The sequence below is a fragment of the Diabrotica undecimpunctata genome, chromosome 9, assembly GCF_040954645.1.
Source record: "Diabrotica undecimpunctata isolate CICGRU chromosome 9, icDiaUnde3, whole genome shotgun sequence".
Lineage (NCBI taxonomy): Eukaryota > Metazoa > Arthropoda > Insecta > Coleoptera > Chrysomelidae > Diabrotica > Diabrotica undecimpunctata.
Genome location: NC_092811.1, coordinates 135,048,641 through 135,070,078, shown reverse-complemented (window position 1 = coordinate 135,070,078; position 21,438 = coordinate 135,048,641). Strand labels below are relative to the sequence as shown.

The 21,438-nt window shown below is 31.4% G+C and overlaps 1 protein-coding gene across 3 annotated transcripts in view; it reads right to left on the bottom strand.

The window, feature by feature from the left end:
- Nucleotides 1-21,438, bottom strand: part of Tet (Ten-Eleven Translocation (TET) family protein) — a 116,987-nt gene that overhangs the window by 20,506 nt on the left and 75,043 nt on the right. For 2 of the 3 annotated variants that reach the window (XM_072545402.1, XM_072545404.1), the window contains exon 3: nucleotides 9,398-9,466. The exons of the other annotated variant lie outside the window; for it this stretch is intronic. In XM_072545402.1, the coding sequence (XP_072401503.1) occupies nucleotides 9,398-9,466 (69 nt within the window). The remainder of the gene's footprint in view (nucleotides 1-9,397; nucleotides 9,467-21,438) is intronic. 3 annotated transcript variants of the gene reach the window in all.

Below are 21,438 nucleotides of genomic sequence, written 5' to 3'. Positions count from 1 at the left end.
AGATGTTTAAAATTAAAACAAGGTCGTACAGTAAAATTGAGCCGTTCGTAACAGTATTTTGATCGTTCACTCGGTAACATTGATTCAAAAGAACGGTGTTACCGACCACGAGGAACCGGTTTAGACCATCTCCGTTTTGTGTGTAGTAAAATCGATTTATTTATGTGCATTTGATAACAATGATAGATTAAGATTATTTCTAATGATGTGTGTATTTGATGTAACAATAAGGAAGTATCAAATGTTGGTTGTTTACTATTATATATATTATTATAGGTCGCGTGTAATACTGGTTGCCCATATTCAGAAATTAAACAATACAAAAATATTTTTAAGTTTCATAAAATTGGATAAATCCAAAGAAAATAATAATTTTATAATTGACCATTATATACAAAGAACAGAACTGACTAAAAATTTTTGTTCGAAAATGGTTTTCTTGTTAACTCATATTTTTATCAAATATCTTTTTGCAAATGGAATACGTAAATATACCTGTAACGATTTTGAAAACGGTTTCCGATTTGGGTGTTGAAAGGTCAAATAAACTACAATTTATGAAATATATTTGCATCAGATTTAATGTAATCTGTAATCTAGTGCCTCGAACAAAGGATATTTAGATGGACAAATGATTAGATCACAAAAGTAAAAATTGTCACGAGTTAGTAAATAACACTTTACATTCTTATGTTGTTGTTTTTTCCTATTGTTATTTAATCTTATTTATTACCATCTGTAAATATGGTCCAGGTACGATTGTTCTTATCTTTCTTTGTTGTAGAGCATTATTTTTGTATCTTTTTCGTCCGAGAATTTTCTTGCCATTATTGTTCATTCCAGTGGTTAGAAGCTCTTGCTTGTTCTGGTATTAAACAGTCCATCAATTCCAAGGTAGAAATTCCCAAAGCAAACTTTTTTTGTTTTGGGAAATTTGCCGGATTCATAACATTAAAACTGGAATTGTTTACTCCTCCTATAATACGTCATTTCTTCTTCTTCTTCTTTCGTGGTTTGGTAGTTGATTTCTGGTTGTTTTTTTCCATTTTAGTTTTGTATTTTCGTATCGATTGAGTAGGTGCTAAGTCCTTGTCTTATGTTTTCAAAATGTCAACAAACTGTACATTCTATTACCTGGTCTCGTAGTCGCTAATGATTTAATTGATTTATTTGCTTTACTAGATCAAATGTTTTCTGCTGCTGGATAATATAATTATAATCAGCTGTACTCTGTCCTTTACTTTTTTTTCCATTGATACCGTGATTCTAAAAGAAGGCTTATATGGTTTATAATCTATATACATATTATTATAGATATTATCACTTTTCAAACCAGTGTCGTTACGCCCCAACTCAATTTTACTTTACTCGCGTTTTTAACAGCTGGCAACCCTAATTTTCGACCATTTTTTTGGAGGCAAGCTCATATCATCATATTAAGAAAAAAATTAGCTTTAATTTGATATAAAAACCATGAATATACATCATGAGAAGCGTATTTTATCTAAAAAATATATGAACGAAATAAAATGTTTGTCAAAAACGAATTACTATGAATTGAATTAAAAATATTTGCGGCAGCCTATTATCAATGTATTCTCATAATTTTAAATGTATGTAGAGATATGAGTTTGATGAAATACGTTATGAACGTAGTGATCCTGCAATGGGATCTTTACTATAAGGTAGTTTATCCTTTATAAAGAATCTAACCATAAATATAAGATATTTAAAGATATAGCAAAATTGTAGCAAAGTCTAAAGTAGAAGCATATATTCTGAAGCCAAATTTTCAAAAAATTATCAAAATGACAGATTCTTCAACGAAGAATCTGTCAGAGCAAGAACATTTTACAAGCACGGCAAAAAATTAAGGTAAGGCAGTTGACCAGATAATGAAATTTATTTATTTTAATTTTACAAATAGAAGGCAGATATCAAGCACAGCTCTTTTATTAAATCTTTTAGAGGCATCTGAAATAAGTCAAAAAACATTTTTCAAGTGAAAGACAACTAGCAATCTTCGACAAAAGCTCGAATTTGATGGTTGATAAAAAATATATAACGTTTTAAACTTACTCTGTCAAGAAGTTTGGTTATCCAACACATTAAGCCACGGCATAAATATTTAAATACACTTATACAAATAAAGCACACTAGACAAAGGAACAAACAATTGAAAAATGTTTAGGATGCTACATTATGGGCAATAATAGGAGACAGAATGGCTCATAGTCTTAGTATAATCCAGATTTCACACTCAAACCTGTCAACAATAACTGAGGTGTTAGTTTGGGTGGAAATATAGTGGACACAGAATGTAAATGCAAGAAGTAGACTAAATCAATCTACTGAACGACCAGGAGCCATTATCTTTGCTGCCATTGTCCATAATATAGCATCCTAAACAATTTTTAAACTGTTTGTCCTTTTGTCAAGTGTTCGTTATTTGTATAAGTGTATTTAAATGTTTATGACCTTCCTTAAGGTTCTGGATAGTCAAATTTTGACGAAGTAATTCTAAAACGATATATATTTTTTATCAACCATCAACTTCGAGGTTTTGTCGAAGTTTGCTACTTTTTTGTTACTTGAAAAACGTTTTTTGGCTTATTTCAGACATGCTCTGAAGATGCCCTGAAGATGCTCTCAGAGAATCTTCAGGGCAAGATTTCATAAAAGAACTGTGCTAGATATCTATCTGCCTTTTATTTATAAAATTCATGTATTTGAGCATTCAACCATATCATTTATTTATTTAATATAATAATTAAATATTTGTCATGCAATTCGCCAAATAATTATTTCTTTGACGAATTGCATAAGACAAGAACAGACAGTAAAACTAAAATTACAAATAAGAATAACGCAATAAGCATTAAAATATTTAAAGGTGTAGAAAAACCTTAAGTGGAAACGTTTTTGGTTGCATTTAGGGACACATCAAAAAATCCACGGGACCGTCTTCGGGGTATTCTTCAACTTTGTGACAAATAGTCTGCACCACAGTCACATTCAGGAGTAAGGGCTTTCCCCATCTATGTAAGCTGCCAGTACATCTACCACTGTTCGTTTTTATTTTGTTTAACGTTATCCTTGTATTACGGGACAGTTCAAAGCCTATAATATACACATATAATGGCGATAATTGCATCTTAAACGCAATTCCAGGTAAAAAGTGTCAATGTTCATTATTTAAAGGGGCCAGTGGCGGATCATATTTCGATCGTTATATCGTTTTTATATCGTCCTTTCCAGGCGTTGGTTACACTAAACTGTTCCTAATGTAGGAAGCCTTTTAACAATAGAGGATATCTGGAACGCAGTTTATTCATTTAGATATCTAATTCATCATGGTCAATAGGTAGCTTAAATTTTTCTATATTCTCTGAAAAGAGAATAACTTTGTAGTTCCGGCGGCAGAATGTAAAGCCAATAGTTCGGTGTGTGTCTAATTTAACCTAAGATCATTCGCATTGTCTGGTTTAATTTAACAATCTTAGTGTATGTGCTATTGAGGCATACCGAAGAAGCATATTCAGCTGCCGAATGTACGCCAGAAACCGGATGATCTGGGTTCGGAGGTTGAGGAACCCCATAGCTTTTGAATTATATTATTTCGCGCTTTCAGTTTTGTTGCCGTGCTTTGTAGGTGTTTTTTAAAGCTCAGGTTCTGTCAAGAGTTGATCCAAGATATTTTGGTGTAAAGTTGTGAGTCAGTAGTCTTTTTTCACAGTGAACGGAGATATTTTTGTTACGTCAGTACGAAAGTTGAAAGTATTCTCCCAATGTGGCAAGATCTTCCGTTAGATTAAAAAATAGGAATAAATATAAAAGGACTGTTAACGGTACGAATGTGAATGTGAGTGTGACTGTGAGTGATCTATATGATGGCGTAACAATTACTGTGAAGACATTATATGGAAGAGACTAATAAATTTTTTGTAAAAGTAAAATTACGTCAAGGATCAGTTTTTAGACTTTTCGTTACTGTTGAATCAGATAACAGTGATACTACAGTGTATCATATTTTGGTGTTTAATGCTGATTGAAGAAGCAAGTTTAAACAAGTATAAGACAAAGTACGCACAATATTCATTTAAAGATAAAGTTAAAATTAATACTAGTAAGCCGCAGGAACCAAAATACATAGAAAAGGATACGTGGATTGACTACCTAAAAAAGCTCTATGCAGAGGAAGAACAAACGACGCTAGAACCGGAAACACCAGAAATTACCACAAATGAAGAACTTTAATATAAATGTACAGGAAGTTCGGAGAATACTTGAAAACCTGAAGAACAGAAAAGCAGCAGGTAAAGACGGGGTACCAAATGAATTGCTAAAATATTGTGGAGCAGCAATGACAGAACAATTAACCATATTAATTAATCAAATAATTATAAATCACAATAAAATACCGGAAGAATGGGGAACAAGCGAACTAATTCTACTATTCAAAAAAGGAGATAAAAACAGCCAGAAAACTACAAACGTATAAACTTGTTAAATACTATGATAAAACTTACAACTAAAATTTTACAAGTGCTAATAAATCAGAGAATAAGTTTAGCAGATGAACAATAGGGTTTTCTTAGTGGAACATCGTGTACAGATGCAGTATTCGTTATTAAGCAAATTACTGAGAAATCAGTAGAGTATAATAGACAAACATTTTTGTGTCTGATTGACCTAAAGAAAGCGTTTCACAGAGTAAGACTCAAAGACGTAATCAATCTTCTATATAATAGAGAACTTCCCCTAAATAATATAAAGTCATCTACCAAAACAACAAAATGAAAGTCAGAATAGATGGACAATTTACAGAACCTATAGATATAGGCAGCGGAATAAGACAAGGGGATCCATTGAGCCCTATGTTCTTCAATTTGATTATGGATAAAATCATCAAAAGCGTTAACAAAGGAAGAAGATACAGAATGGAAAACAAAGAAATAAAAATACTCTGTTACGCAGATGACGCAATATTGATAGCCCAAGATGAAGATAGTCCGCAAAGACTGGTCCACAGATTTAACATAAGAGCAAAAGAATTTAATATGATAATCTCATCACAGAAAACTAAAACAATAGTAGTCATCAAAGAACCAACCAGATGTGACATAGAAATTGATGGCATTAGTATTAAACAAGTAATGGAGATAAAATACCTGGGAATTACATTGTCTAGCTATGAAGACCTGGACAAAGAAGTGCAAAAAGCAAGTAGATTGGCAAGATGCCTTAATAACACTATGTGGCGAAACAGACACATTAACACTGAGATGAAGTCAAGAATTTATAAAGCCAGTGTAAGACCAATAATGACATATGCATCAGAAATAAGATTTGATACAGCCACAACATAAAGGCTACTGGAAACGGAAGAGATAAGAGTACTGAAAATAATTACATTACAAGAAATATGTTGAGAGATCGAAAGAGAAGTGAAGACATTAGAAGAAAATGTAACGTATAGTGTATAAATGAATGGACACAAAATAGAAAAAAAAAATGGAATAACCACATAAGCAGACTGGAGGAGACGCGTGTCGTCAAAATAGCAAGAGATAAGTCACCAATCGGCAGAAGAAGTATCGGACGACCGCGCAAAAGATGGAGTGACAACCTTCCATAGAGGTAATGAATAAGCATAATTGCTTATACAGAGCAAGAAGAAGACGCAGGATAAATATTACCGTGCAATAAGAGAATATATGGAAATGTTCTGTAAGTACAGTGAAATAGGGATGGAAGAAGTAGAAGGAAGTGAGTAGTCTGTTGTGTGAATTCATGCCAAAATGAAAAACAATAGGTTAAGATGATTAGAGCATATTCAATCGCTGAGTTGACAGGTGTAGGAGGGGAAGATCAAAGAATATCTACTAGGAAACTCTTAGGAAAGCATGTGTGTGAAGACGTTTAATATTGGGACCATTCAATATAGAAAGAGATGAAGAAATGTAATTTGTAAAAGTTTATTATGCTTAGGTACAAAGGTAAAGAGACTGAACGAATTAATCGATGGTAGATATTCTTAGATTAACGTCATTTTAGATTCTTCTTTACGTGTCATATCAGAATTATTCGACGTTGGCGATCACCTTTGCAAAGGCTTCTAGATCTTTTGTCACATGGAATAATTGTCCTGCATTTGATATCTGAGTCCATTCACGAATGGTTTTTAACCAAAATCAATTTATATATTACATGTTAAATAAGGTAATTATGAAAATGCAGTTAACAACATTTGATGATTTCATGGAAAGTAGATTGAGTTTAAAATTTTAAACGAAATTTAAAAAAAAGTCTCAAACATTTTGATAACGCCGGAATAATTTGAATATATATTTCGTTAAATTACAAATTTAAATTGGAATTAAGATTAAATTAATTTCGGTACTGGAGCAAACCACACAATTTTCCACAATGATTAATTTTCCAATTGGGCCTTAAAATCGAGCCATGGCGTTGGTTCTGCTGCCTCTAGTGAAAATGTTATTAAAAAACTTATCATCCGCTCCAGCGGCATAATTTTGTCATAGCTGTACGCATTAAACGTGTGCTGAATTTCGAACATGACGCCGGAGAACTATTGAATAACCAAAATTCACCCGAGAATACCCGGAATGACATATTTCATAAGGTTGGATTTAGCACGCTCGAAATGCGATTCACTTGTAATTTTCTCTGTAGAAGAAACCCCTATGCTGTATAATTGCGAATTTCTGTGAGTGGGGATCATGCGCACACCGAAAATCAATAACTACCACCTTTCCAAGGGATCAACTTCTAAAATAACGCATCTAACAGCGAGAACTTTCGACGCTTTGTTAGAAATGCAGCTTTGGCTCTTTTTCCTGTACGTATGCACGTCCCATTTTATTCACATTTTATATCCCGATGATCACGGCATCGAATCATTGATTTTACGCTTCCTATACACTTGACAATTCACAATTGCATTTTAAAATTTAATAGTCAGATCATCTAAATACCTAATCTTGCAAATTACAAACTTTTTTTGGAACAAAATCTTCCAGTAAGTCAAAATCGTTTAAATTTTTAAGCTGGTTACGAATTAATCAAAATAATTTACTTTTCTCTTCTAAATATTGTAACAAAATATTATCAGTGACCAAAAACCAAACCAGTATTCTCTCAAAAGATTTATTATTAATCTTTATCAATCTTCAAAAACCATTTGATAGGTAACTACAACAAAGGCATTTAATTTTACGATTGTTAAAAATCATCAACAGAAAAACGTTGGGTTAATACAGAAAATATTGTAAAACCATCTAATTTTTCTTCTGAAATTGTTTGCTTTTGTGATATTTGTTTATAACAAAAATCTTTCTTCGGGAATACGCCAAAAAAGGATTATTTAACTTTTTGGCCTCTAGGTTGAGAACTATTTTAAAAATACAATTTTTTCCACCGTTTTTAAACTGAAAAGAGATAAAGATATTTGAAAAACTGAATTATTTTTGCTTCTATCAGACATTTCTCAAACTTAATTATTTTATAAATGATTTTTATATCCTTTTTTTAATAAGTTCTCTCGTTCTCCATTCTTCCGGTATTTTATTGTGTTTTATAATTTTATTAATTAATTGTTCTGTCATTTCTGCTCCACAATATTTCAGTTATTCATTTGGTACCCCATCTTTACCTACTGCTTCTTCAGTAGTCAATTACCTCCTTTCTTTGACCTCTTATGAAGCGCTTATTTCCTTTTTCAGACCGTAAAAATCATGTTCCATTTCTTTCTAAAAGCGTTCCCAGTGATCATTTTTTATTTTTCTTAAAAGTGCATGTGTTTTGTTTCTAATTGTCTTGTAATCATGGTATGTCTTTTGTGTTTTGGTAGACATGTATTTCAGGTAAGCTTTTTTCTTTGCTTTCCATTTTTCCTTTTCTCCTGTACAAAACTATGGAGTTCTTCGCCTTGGGAACGATTTATTTTTATTTATATTTCTTTCACCAACAACTTCCTTGGCCGAGGCTAAGATATTATACTTAATTTTTGCCCAGCTCTCTTCGACTCCATCACTTTCTGTGATAAATGTGTTTCTGCTTTTTTTGGTTATTCTTTTTTGGAATATTTATCTTAGGGAGTCATCCTATAAGTTTTTGACTTTTATCTTTGTGGTGTATCCTGGTCTTTTGTTATCACATATGTGTGTTGGATTATATTCGGATTTTGCACAATACTAATTTATGATCGCTTCCTGTTTCTGCTAATGTTAGTGCTCTTACATCCAAGATTTGAGAGGGCTGTAACTCTCTATTCGACAGAATATAGTCTATCATAGATCTTTGTCCTCTACTGTTTTCAAAAGTGTATTTGTATTGTCCTTTGTGAGGGAAAAATGTATTAGTATTACGTATCTCGTTTCTCCTGCAGAGGTCCGTCAGAAGATCTCCGTTTTCATTTCTGATATTTTCGTCATATCGCTGTTTTATTCCTGGAACTATATCTTTGCCAACACGGGTGACAAAATCACCCATAAAGTGGAAGATTTTGTCTTCCAACAGGACGGCGCAGAATATCATAGCTCAAAAGAGTATAAAATGGATTGAAGACCATGGCATACCAAATCTGGAATAGATTTCTAATAGTCCCGGCTTCTCCCGGACATAGACTTTGTGGCGCGAAATGAAAAATGCTTTGAGAAAACATTCTGCCAGGTTCTTCAACGAATTAAAGAAAAAATTGCAAGAAATATGGTATTCGTTTACATTAGAATTTTGTCAGAAATTGGTAAAAACTATGCCTCGAAGAATTGTGGATGTCATTAAAAATAAAGGGAATATAACTCAGTCGTAAACTTTCACTTTATTTTTGTTAATACATATTACATATTCTATGAGTTTTTTAAGTTTATTATTATTCTGTTTAATCAATAGTTTTCATTAAGTTGGGCCAACTAATAAGGGAGTGGGCTCGAATGTTATCAAAAAAACTAATTAAATACTTGGCATTTGAGATGTTCTGAGAAAAACTTATATCTTTGACTCTTATTACCGTCGTCATGTTCATGGTTACGTCGTCATAAAGGTTAAAGAGTAGCGGTAACAGTATTCAGCTTTGTCGCAGTCCTCTTTTCATATCTATTGCATCCGTTAATTCGATCAAATAGTATAATTTCTTATTTCGATTCGGCAAATCTCTAATTTTTTCTATATCATTTAGTCTCCAGTACTATTTATTGATAAGTTTTACTGAAGACAGTTTTGCACTCTCTTTCTTAATATCAAAGAAAGCTTAGACAATTTATTATACAATACCTTTTGCTAGATTACTAATACCATTTCTTACCATTTATTTTTAAATTGTTCTACTAAATACCACAAAGAAAACTAAGCAAATAAAAGCTATAAAATAACCTACCGCACCACCTCTTCCTTTGCCCCTCCCTCTCCGTGATTCACCACGTAGGAAACCATCTTGATAAAGATTCTAAAACAAAATAAAAAGGAAAATAAATAAAAAGAAAAGAAAAAGCAAATGATAAGTTAACAGTAAAATAATATGTAAAAAGCGCAAAAATAAAAAGAATGTTTAAAAATTATGCATTGGCGTAGTCTGAATGTTCAATTTTTAGTTGTTTATATTTTATATCGTCTCTATACAGGGTATTTCATTATATAATTAGAAATATTTTAACTGTAGATTCCTGGGCTCAAAATATTAGGATTCAACTCAAATAACTTGTGTTTCCCTACTGAGTTACATAATGTTTTAGTTAAAAATTTATAAATTATTCGTACCCAGTACTTTGGAACTCCACAAGGAGTCTACGTTCCTGTAGTTGGCTGTATACCATATATTAAAAAATTTATTAAAATCCTTTGTAAAAGGTATATATTAAAATTTAAATATATACCTTTTACAAAGGATTTTAATAAATTTTTTACTTTAGAACTCTTTGACGTATCCTTGGCAGGAAGTGAAAGTACTGTGCGTCCTATTAACTCATGTTAAATAAACTTTTCTCGTTATTACCATGTTTTTGTGTCATAGGAATGCATTTATTATGCAAATGAAATTTTAATCACTATCAACAACTTAATGTTATTTATTGAAATTTCTTGAAACAGAAATAGATGGGGATTTTCAATATCCAAACTGTGGCTGTTTCTCCAGTTAAACACTCCTCTACATTTAAATGTAGCCTCGTTTTTTAATAAAATTACGGTTTTGATTTTTTTTATTTACTATCCACAATGTTTGTTTAATCTTATTCTTATTGCGCCGTCTCCTTTCGAAAGTTGGTGATCCAAATGGCAATTGTAGCTTTGGAAACTGCTGCACGAAAGATTTCTGTGGATGAGCGGTCATACCATCTCCTCTGCTATTCCAGCCACGAGTTCTGGCGTCTTCCAGCTGATCTTTTGCCCTGCACTTTACCTTTCAATAGGATTTGGAGTAATTCATATCTTTCACCTCTCAGCACATGATCCAAGTATTGTAGTTTTTCTCTCTTTGATTATTCTTAGTAATTATTTTTGTTTACTCATGCGCCAAAATACCTCACCGTTGGTAACTTTTTGTATCAATGGAATGGTATATATATTTCAAAGGCATCTATTCTTTTTTCTGTTTCAAAGTCCATTGTCCAACATTCACAGCCTTAAAACAAAACAGAGAAAACGTAACATATAATAGCGATGATAAGACGCAATCTTGTCGCATTCCTCGTCGGATTCGTGTATCTTCTTCGGATGTTGCGTGCTCTATTTCAATTGTTGCCGTTTGGTGCCAATATAGTTCTGAGATAATTCGCTAAGTCTTGTTCGTCAATTTCAGTTGTTCTCAGAATTTCGATCATCTTTTGATGGTTAACGCAGTGAAATGCTTTTCGATAATCAATAAAATATGCATATAGATCTACACTCATGTCTCTGCATCGTTGTGTTAACACATTTAAGGCACAAAGAGGTTCTCGTGTTTTAAATCCATTTCGAAATCGGAATTGAGTGTCACTCATCTGAAACATACACTTCTTTTAAATTCGTGTATGAATGATTTTGAGAGTTTTTTAAGTTTTAAGGACATGAGACATCATGCTTAATATTCGATAGTCATGGCAGTTTGAGGTATTGGATCTTTTTGGTAATGTTATGAATGTTGATTTTAGCCAGTCTGATGGTATTTTACCTGTGCCATATATCTTATTGAATAGTTATGTTATTAAGTCGAGGCTTTTACTTTCGTTGTCTGCATCTAATTTAAATATTTCGATTGATATTGTCTGGACCGGTGGCTTTTGCGTTTTTCTGAGCTTTTAGTGTACAAACAACTTCTTCTTTTGTTATTTTTGGACCTTTATTCATTTATTTGATCATTCGTGGATGGTAAAGAACCAGGTCTATCATCGGCAAAAAGTGTCTTTCCATCTCTCCAGTTTGTCTTCTGTACATATAATTATCTCGTTATTATGATTTCTTAATATTGTTTCTTGTCTCTTTCTGTGTCCAAATGTTATTTCTTTTACTTTTTTATGGATATTAAAGATGTTGTATCTTTCTTGTTGTTCAATTTCTAGGCATTTAGTTGACATCTAGTTTTCTTTAGCTTCTCTGCACTTTTTCTGATGATTTTATTGACTCATTTGTATTCTATTGGGTTTGTTTTATGTTTTCGTCTTACGTCCATGAGGTCCATGGTCTCTTGCGTTATCCATTCTTGTTTTCTGTTGTTTTTCGTGAATCCGATGTCGTCTTCTTGTATCTTTGATATTTTCGTTTTTAGAGCAGTCCAGACGTTACAGTCAACGTCTGTCTGCACCAAGTTCTTTAGCGTTTCTATTTCTTTCTCAACCTTGATACTTATTTCATTTTTCTTTTCAGGGTTCTTCAGTTGTGGGATGTCTATTTTTCTTGACACTTGACACTTAAAGAAACCTTTTTAGTCTAAAATCCATTATAACTGGATTGTGATCGCTATGAATGTCAGTTTTTTTAATAGCGGCAAAATTTTATTTGCGTATTAAATGCAGTCCTATGATCCAAAAATACCCATATAATTAATACATTATTCAAAGTAATCGTGCAGCTTCATTTTTACCTTCAAATATCTCGAAAAATAATGACTTTATTGTTACAAATGAAGAAAATATTATTTACATAGAAAGCCTTGTAGAATCGAAAAATTGTGTTAAAATAATAATTCGTTCAATTATTCACTTTCCCCTGTCGTAAGCCTCTGGTCGTAGTCAGAATCGTTTATTTAACAAAATTTAGTAGGATGTATAGTACCCACACTTTCAAGTGTAACAAGAATATATCAACTAGTTTTAAAGCACTGGGTGCAAATAGTTTTTAAATTTTTAAATAAAAACCCTGTAACTCAGTAAGGAGCCACATTTTATTTAAGTGAATTGAGTGAAATCTTAATATTTTGAGCTCAGGAATGTATAGTTAAAATATTTCTAATTATTATTGAAACACCCCGTATAGTTTCATTAATTTTAGCTTTACATCGATTCATATTTATAAAGTTTATTTTAAGATTTTTATTTTTTAATTAATTTTTGAGACAAAAAACTCTACTAAAGTATACTCAAAGTGGACATTTGAAAGTGCACATGGCTTTTAAAACACGATAAAAAATATTGAGAAAAATATTGTATAAGTACAAAAAATATATTGATAATTCAAAACAAATATCAATTACCAATTAAAAGTATTTTTGAATACATGAACAATAATTTAGTAATACGATTATAATGGAAAAAGTACAAAAAATTATAAAAAAAAAACGGAAAGTCCTACATCTGATTAAATTGAACTAAAAAGACGGAAAATTTATTTAGAAAAAGAACAATATATTAAAATACACAACCAAATTAATGAAAATTAAAAATTAAAGAAGAAATATGCCATGATCAGTTAGAAATAAAAACTTGAAAATTGAAAATAATAAAAAAGAAGCAAAAGGATTGTGTAAAAAAAAATTAGTGGAATACAATACAAAAGTAAGAGATTACCAAAAAAACTCACTGAGTAGGTATATTAAAAAGCGGGATAAAGTGGGAGAAAATCAAAAAGTAGACTGAAGAAACGATGAAATAAAATGAATCATTAAAAAACAATATCATAAAAATGAATCAAAAGCAATACATAAAAAGAAAATTAGTAAAATACACAATCAAAGTAACAGAAAACCAAAGAATAGACAAGAAATATGCAATAACCAACTAATAAGTAAACTTCAAACATATTAAACTATCAACACAAGGTAAAAAGAAGCAGGAGAAAAAGATAATAAAGGTGATATTTTTCAATTTGTTGGCAAAATTATGATTATTATAATTTGTCTTTATTTCATTAACGTTTTTATCATTTAAAAATGCATTTAAAATGATTATTATTAATACAACCATCATAATTAGCTTAATGAGAGCTAGAACCTTTTTAAAAAGTGATTAATGATCGTAGCATATGGTGAATAAAACCTTTTAAATTTTTCGTTATGATTTAAGGATATTTCGTAATGGTTTCAGCTGTACCACAAATAACTGAAAAAAAATTAAAATTATTCAAAATTACGCGCCGTAATCGACCTAATAATACTCGACTAGATGAAATTTCAAGAAAAGATCTGAACCGCGGATATAGTGTGTGAATAAACTTGCCATATTGGGTGCAAGTGGTAGAGAACCGTCTGTCTGAGTATATATCCGGTAGCCAACCAGGTGCGCCGTTATATCAAGGGCTGTCCAAACAACCAACGTTCATATAAAAAATAGTACCGAATGTACCAGGTGATTTCAATATATCAGAGAAAAGTCAATGACTTTATTGTTTTCATAACAAATTTTAAGTGACGGTTTTAAATTTGATTATTAATGTTTTTAAATAAACTAGATATAGATATCTTTCTGGCCTTTTTATTGTGTATATTACAGGAAAAAGAATATCAAGTATTTATAGTTTCACCCGACATAATATCCCAAAACTAAATCAAATAAAATTGAATCGGTATGATTATAATTTTAATGCTTCAATTAAATATTCGGATATGATTTTCGATCGCAAGCTAACTTAAGTTTATATTGACAAGATGTAAGAAGTGTCTAAATTTCCTCAAATCAATTACAAAAACATGGTGGGGCACAGACGTGGAAACTTCCTTGCTTTAAAAGAAGGGTTGCCGCTGCCCTGTATCGAAACAAAAATCTAATACCGTCATTATGTTTCATTGTTTTTCTTTCAGTTGTATATTAGATCAATGATCAAAATGTAGCATTACATATTCCTACAGGCGGAAGCTTTAGAAAATCCCTTGGACTATAGAAGATAATACTTTATTAGTCACATACGATATCGTAATTCTACTCAAATATAAAAACTGAATAAAGTAGATTTAACTAAGCGATACTAATCTACATACATACATAATCTACATACATGGAATTGGTCCAGCTGATAGACTATCCATAAAAATTTTCTCAAATCTCCCAAATAATGTGTTGGAAGTCCTGGTCTCACTAAAGAACGATTCCTTTGAAAAATGTATATTTCCAGAGTGCCTAAAGACATCCATTATTATTCCTCTTCATACGGGTGGTAAAAAATCTAATGTCTGCAACTATAGACCCATTGCCTTACTACCGGTCCTATCCAAAAAAGAGAGTTGTGAGACTTATAAAAGCCCGACTCCTTTCTCGTCGTTGAAAATAATATTTTATCAGAAAATTAGTTCGGCTTTTTATCCAATAAATATACCAGTTATGCTATGTTTTCTGTGTTACATGAGGTTTACCAAGCACTAAATAATAATCTTTACACTGCCACTGTTTTTTGTGACTATGCTAGAGCTTTTGCTTGCGTAAATCACAACATTTTGATAAAAAAAACTTAATTTCTACGGAATTCATAGAACTTCTTGGAATTGGTCCCAATCTTACTTGGGAAATAGGAAACAAAACAACTGGTTAGAGCAAACGATACTGACAAAAGCATTGTATATGGAGTACCACGAGGAGTACATTTTCTAATCTTTATAAATGACATCACTAATTTAAAAATCGATAGAAACATTTTTCTTTTTGCTAATGATACCAATAAGACCTAGAAAAACTCTAATATTGCAACTCTTGATGCAACTATAATTTCTTATCTACTTAAAAGAGAAACCTGGTCCGAGTCTAATTTACTCTCTCTTACCGTGGATAAGACAGTGGCATTATGCTATAAAGGAGCTCTTTTCCCTTTTTTTTTTTTTAATAACAGCCAGATCAATATCGTTGATTGTTTAAAATTTCTTGACAGCAACCTTAAATGATCCCTTCATATCGATTTGTTAAGTAAGAAACTAGCCTTAGCCTGCTATGCAATAAAATCTATTTCGAAGGAAATCAATTTAGCATCTTCCAAAACAACATATTTTTCTATGTTTGACTCTCATCTTTGATATGGTCTTTCTTTTTGCGGTTCTAGTACAGCTGCCCAACCTTATTTTAAATTATTTTTTAATTACAAAAAAGAGCAGTACGGTATTTGTTTGGCCTCAAAAGAAGAACACATTGCAGAAACTACTACATTTCTATTCTATTTTATTCTACTGAAACTCCAATTTTTATATATGGCAATATTTATGTTTCTATGGATGTTTTTTGTCTTATATTCACACTTCTTCTTCTGTTTATTTGTTTTACGGAATAGTATCTTCGAAGGCATTTCATCTCTGTTAAAACTAACTTGAGGATGTTTTTTTTGTTGTTGTATATTATCTAATTTTCTGTCAGTATCTCAGATAAGTTCAGTGATTTGAAATGTGCCTTAATTACTATACTAGTACTATCACTAAATATGTGACTATCATATCTTGCATTCACCTGGTACCTTTTTACTTTTAATTTTCTATTTGATAATCCACTGTGGAGGACTGTACTGTCTGTACTGCAAGTTATGGCCCAGGTATCTTCTGTATATTTTTCTATGTTATGAATATTGTCGCAGTTCATAAAGATGAAGAATTTTCTGGTTTGCAAAGCTTTGCAAGTGGTTTGGAGCAACATCAGCTCAGTTATTACACAGCGTAATAAATAAATAGGACCCTCTAAGAAGAAGAAAGAGTATGCATCTTCAAACGTTATAATTCTCGTCTTTTTTGTCGATATTTTCATACTGAAATATTTAGACATTATAATATACAGTTTGTAGATGAATAATAGATGATGATGAATGAAATGATAACAATGATCCAATTAAAGATTAGTACAATAGCGAAAACATAGGTATGATATCAGTTGATGCCAAAATGTAAGAGAATAAAATTGGAATGATTAGAGCGTGTTCAGTTCCATCATCCAATATAATTAACTGCTTTGCCGTGTTTCTGATTAAGAAACTCTTGTGAAGATATATAATTACGCAAACTGAACTTGAATGATGATAAAATTGGTCTTAGTCCGTACCTACTTTAAATGAAAATTGGATCGTATTATTTCGTAAACACTTGGTCTATCCCCGTATGGAACACGTGGTTCATATAACGATGACAGCTGCTAGTAAACCCACCCACCACCGGTCTGTGTGCCCGTGTTGTTGAGTTTTATGTGTCTACGCCAAACATTTAGGAATACTGTCATTTCATACTATTCACCGGTAGGTAAGCCATGTCGAATTTGATTTTAAATTAGGCGGCAATAAACAATTATTTATGGGGGGGGGCGGATTATTATAAAAGTAGGGGTCACAGAGGATTATAATACTAATAGTAATGCGAGAAATCTTTTCACAGTCAAGATAATTGCTGATGTTACAAAGGAATATAGTGAGTATAAAAAGTTAAGAAGCACTATAAATCAACAATATCATTAAAGAAACAACTGGCTTATAAGAATTTCTTTTCCAATTCGGAAAATATATCTCGTGACAGTTGGAAAGTTATATTACAATGCGATTACATCAAACGATTTCAATAATTACTTTGCTTCAGTAGTTAAACATATTAGAAGTTCTTTTAATTTCACAAATGAAAATGGATCCATAGATTTTTTAAAATATGTAGGGATTTTTCCAGATGTATTAAAAGTAACAAAAGTGCTACCAGTGTTTACAACGTTAGCTTTAGATGAAATTGGAAATTATCATCCCATCTCAATCATTTCCATTTTCGGCAAAATTTTTGAGAGTATTCTAAATGTTCGTTTGATAGAATATATAAAAAAATCCAAAATACTTCACCGTAATCAATATGGCTTTAGAAAAAAGTGTAGCACTACACTAGCTATACAGAAAATTGTAAGAGAAATAGTTGATGGCGTGGAGGAAGGTCATTTTTGTCTTTGACATTGTGTGTCTTATCCAAAGCTTTTGACTGTGTTTCGCATGAATAACTGTTGGAAAAAATGCATAAATATGGCATTAGGAAAAACACTCTTAATCTATTTAGATCATGTCTAACAAATAGAACACAGGCAGTTTTTCTTAATGGCAGCTATTCTGAGTTTAACACTATCGAATATGGGGTTCCTCAAGGTTCGATATTAGGACACAGTTTGTTTCTTATGTATCTGAACGATTTATTTCACTACTTTTCCTACTACTCATTTTCACTACTTTTCCTATAAAATGTGTTTGCTTTGCAGATAATACAGCTCTCATTAATACTGATATTAATCAGCATAATTTAAAAATTAAAATAGATAGTGATTAGAGAGGCAAAAACTGGTTTTTACTAATAGGCTAAAACTAAATGAAGAGAAAAATCAGAATTTGATTTTTAGTTGCGCTTTTAAATACGTATCGAGAAATAGTGTTAAACTATTACGAATCTTTCAAGATGATAATTTGGATTGGACTGCTCATTCAGATTACTTAAGTTCTAGACTTTTAGAATTTGGAATATAGATGGGAGAAAATGATCTATTTATGTCATTAAGTAGCGTTCACATGTTATAATGCTATAGGTGTAACCATTGTCTTAATTTAGTCTAGGGTCAAAGAAAGGTTTCATGGCTGAGGACCATGCAATTTTACAACTTTTTATGTATTTTAACCTGCTGAATCTGAATCTTCAACATAATAATCCTACTTTTCGGGCAAGAATTTGTTATTAACTTTGTTTAAATGCTCATAACTAACAAACTAGTAAAGATATACTATTTTCTCAAATCATATTGTTTCTTAAAAAAAAACAAACCAAACAAAAATTGGAGAATTAAAATCGGTTGGTTAAAATATAATAACCCGTATTAGGGTTACATAATATATGCTGTTTGGTACAGAATATACAGCAATTATGCCAATATTATATGTGTGTGATTATTAAATATGACTTTTAGATTGATTAAATAAAACAAAAAAACATTAAGTGAAAAAACAATCTAGTAATCTAGTTAAAAAACTGATATGGTAAACTGGTGACAGGTAATCATCGATTTTACTGCAACTACATATTAACGAATAAAGGGAAAGTTCTTAAAGCGAAAAGATATTAACAACTAGACTAAGAATGTACTCTGTAAATTTGTTGTTGAAATTAAATGTGATGTGTTATATTATTTAAAAGTTATTTATATTTATTCAAGAGGTATATTTTTGAAATGTATAAATTAATACATAAGATGTGTTCATTTAAGATGTAGTCTGCCCAAACCATAAATGTGTCAAAATACAATAATTTCTTTACGTTTAGCGGCTAGAAATACCAAAATGTATAAACATCTAGTTGTCGATTGTCAATTAAACGTCTTATCCATCTAATGACTCTCAGGAGTAGTTCATAGTTTATTACGAAATTGAGCATTGTGTTAATTGACAGCGACAGTAGAAATTTGGTGGAAAATTACAATGGACAATATTTTTCTATTGTCTATTAAAGGTAAAGATTAGAATTGAATAACAACTTGAATATAAATGAGAAAATAATCAGCCAACTAAAGAAATACTAAATTCCTAACAGGAAGAAAGAAGAAATCTAAAAGCAATAGTCAAAACTTCTGAGGAAGTCTTCATACCTTTATACAAAATTCAAGTACGTTCGTTTTAGACTAAGTGACGAATCGTCTATTCTTAGACAGAGATTTTCCGACCACGTGTTGCCTTGTGTTTATTTCAAAGACTTACCGTTTATACATTTTGTTTGTTTTGTAGACCAGACCTTTCTCAAGATTTCTGGAAGGATAAAAATACACGGCCCGTTCCGCTTTTAGTTCGGACTTTATTATTAGTTTTCGTCATCAAAATAGATGATTTGGAATGAATACGTTTTTGTATAATATTAATCGAATGACATTTGTTTTAAAAGTAAAAACAGAAGAAGATTAAATAAAATTACACGTTAAGACAACACGTTTGAAATAAACTTTATCATAATAATTCTACATAGAGAAAATTTCTGTAGGAATTTAAAAAAAATGGCGAGTAATCTGAATTTACCATACAAAAAAATTGTGCGAATTCGCCATATTTTCAACTATCAACAAATATATTTACTAATAATAATTATTATGAATAAAATGTTGATTATATTTTTACTATGTGGAAACTTCTACACACAGAATGTTAGATATAACAAATCTATATGAGTTCAAATTCATAATATCTAAAACGTGGCGAACACCAATTAAGTTAAAGCAATTAAATGTATGCACAGAGAACAAATATCAAGATTAAATGTCAAGTCAAACGAAACAAAACTAAGGACCGAAACAAGGTTGTAGTATGTACAACTCCTAGTACGGCATCTACTGGACTAAGTAAAATACAAATTTTGAGAAACATAAAGACATTGATCACAAAATTGACGGGAACCCAAAAAAAATCACATGAGGATAAAAAACAATATGAGAAATGATATAGATAATCAGTTCAAAAATTGTATTAAATTTTTAGTAAAACATTTTAAGTTAAACTTTCATATTTATACTTTGGAAGACATTTCTAGATCAGCACATATAAAATAAGATTTTTTTACGAAAAAGTAGTCACGAGGCGTACTATCATACTAATATCATACCAATCATACTAATAATAATAAAAGAAAACTTTTGTAATCATGTCTCGTAGCTAAATTGGTATTTTTTTAAATTGTCGTCTAAAAATCAAAAAAGGATTTGTTGCGGGATACGGCTATTCATATAAATAAAAGAAAATGCAAGGCGCTATAAGGATATCGTCGTATTCATCACTTCCATAACCCAAATAAAATCGACCTTCATCGTCTGGAAACGGCCTGTCGAGGGAGGGCCTCGTCCCATCCCTGGCCACCCTTGGCACATCGCATAGAATCGCGTGAATCCTTTTTCGGGGTAAACAGGCGAGATTTCCGGCAAAACGGTGGTCGGCGACCACAAAGTCATATCCCCCAGCGGCTATCTTCAAGGGTTGGGTCCTCGTCTGGTCGCCCGTCTAGCCAACTAAAGGGATAACGACCCAACACGTTTCGGCTCTCTCTGAGAGGCCTTGCTGACCGTCCCGTCCGTCCGTTTGACGGATGGATCCCTTACCTTGGATAACGTGCAAGGGTATTCTGCCCCTGTATTTTCACGCCCCCGAACTCGGCGATGTTAATAGATCACTGTCAAACGAGGCCACAAGAGAGGTAAAAAATTATGTAGGAATTTTTTTCATTGTCAAGAATTCCGTCTCGTTTTCGGAAAATGGATTTTCCTCGTTCCGGCAGAAGCAAACGTTGTTGAGAAATAAAGATTTCGAAATGCAATAGAGAAAACATCCAGAAATGACACAAAATCATTCAGGTATAGTCAATATCTAACAAATATTGATCTTATTGTATTTAATTTTGAATCTTGTCAATAAACAAACTTATTTATTATTATCTTCTCAATTATACCTCCTTTGTTGATATATACAGTTTTTATGACATAGCTGATAATACCCAGTGACGAAAAATATTAAAATCATTTGAAATTTTGTTATTACAAATGTTGGAATAATTTAAATAAACCCATAATATGTGTAACTACATAACTGTTCATTTGGATCATTTTTATGGTTAAAATTATTATAAGAGATGTAATAATTAAAAAGCATAAACAAAAAAAAATGGAACCTAAATTTAACTTTGAAAAACCGCGGAAATTTGAGATCAGGATTATCAAAAGTAGAGAAACCTACGCCAAACACGATAGTGCTATTGTGAGTAACATTCAAAAAAAGTTCTTGAAAATGACAAACACTATAAAGAAAGCAACGTCGAAGAACATACCAAGAACAAAAATATTCAGAAAAACCCAGTGGTTCGAATGACGAATGTAGAACAGAGTTAAATAAAGATCAGATTTGAGATTAAAAACGACCTAGAAAGGTATGGACCAACACGCAAAAAAGTAAAGAAAATCCTAGGGGCACAAAAAAGAAAGTATATGGATGATAAAGTAAAGATTATTGAAGAAAATGACAAGAAAAATTAAATAAAAACTTTTTTACAAAGAGGTAAAATACATTAAAACT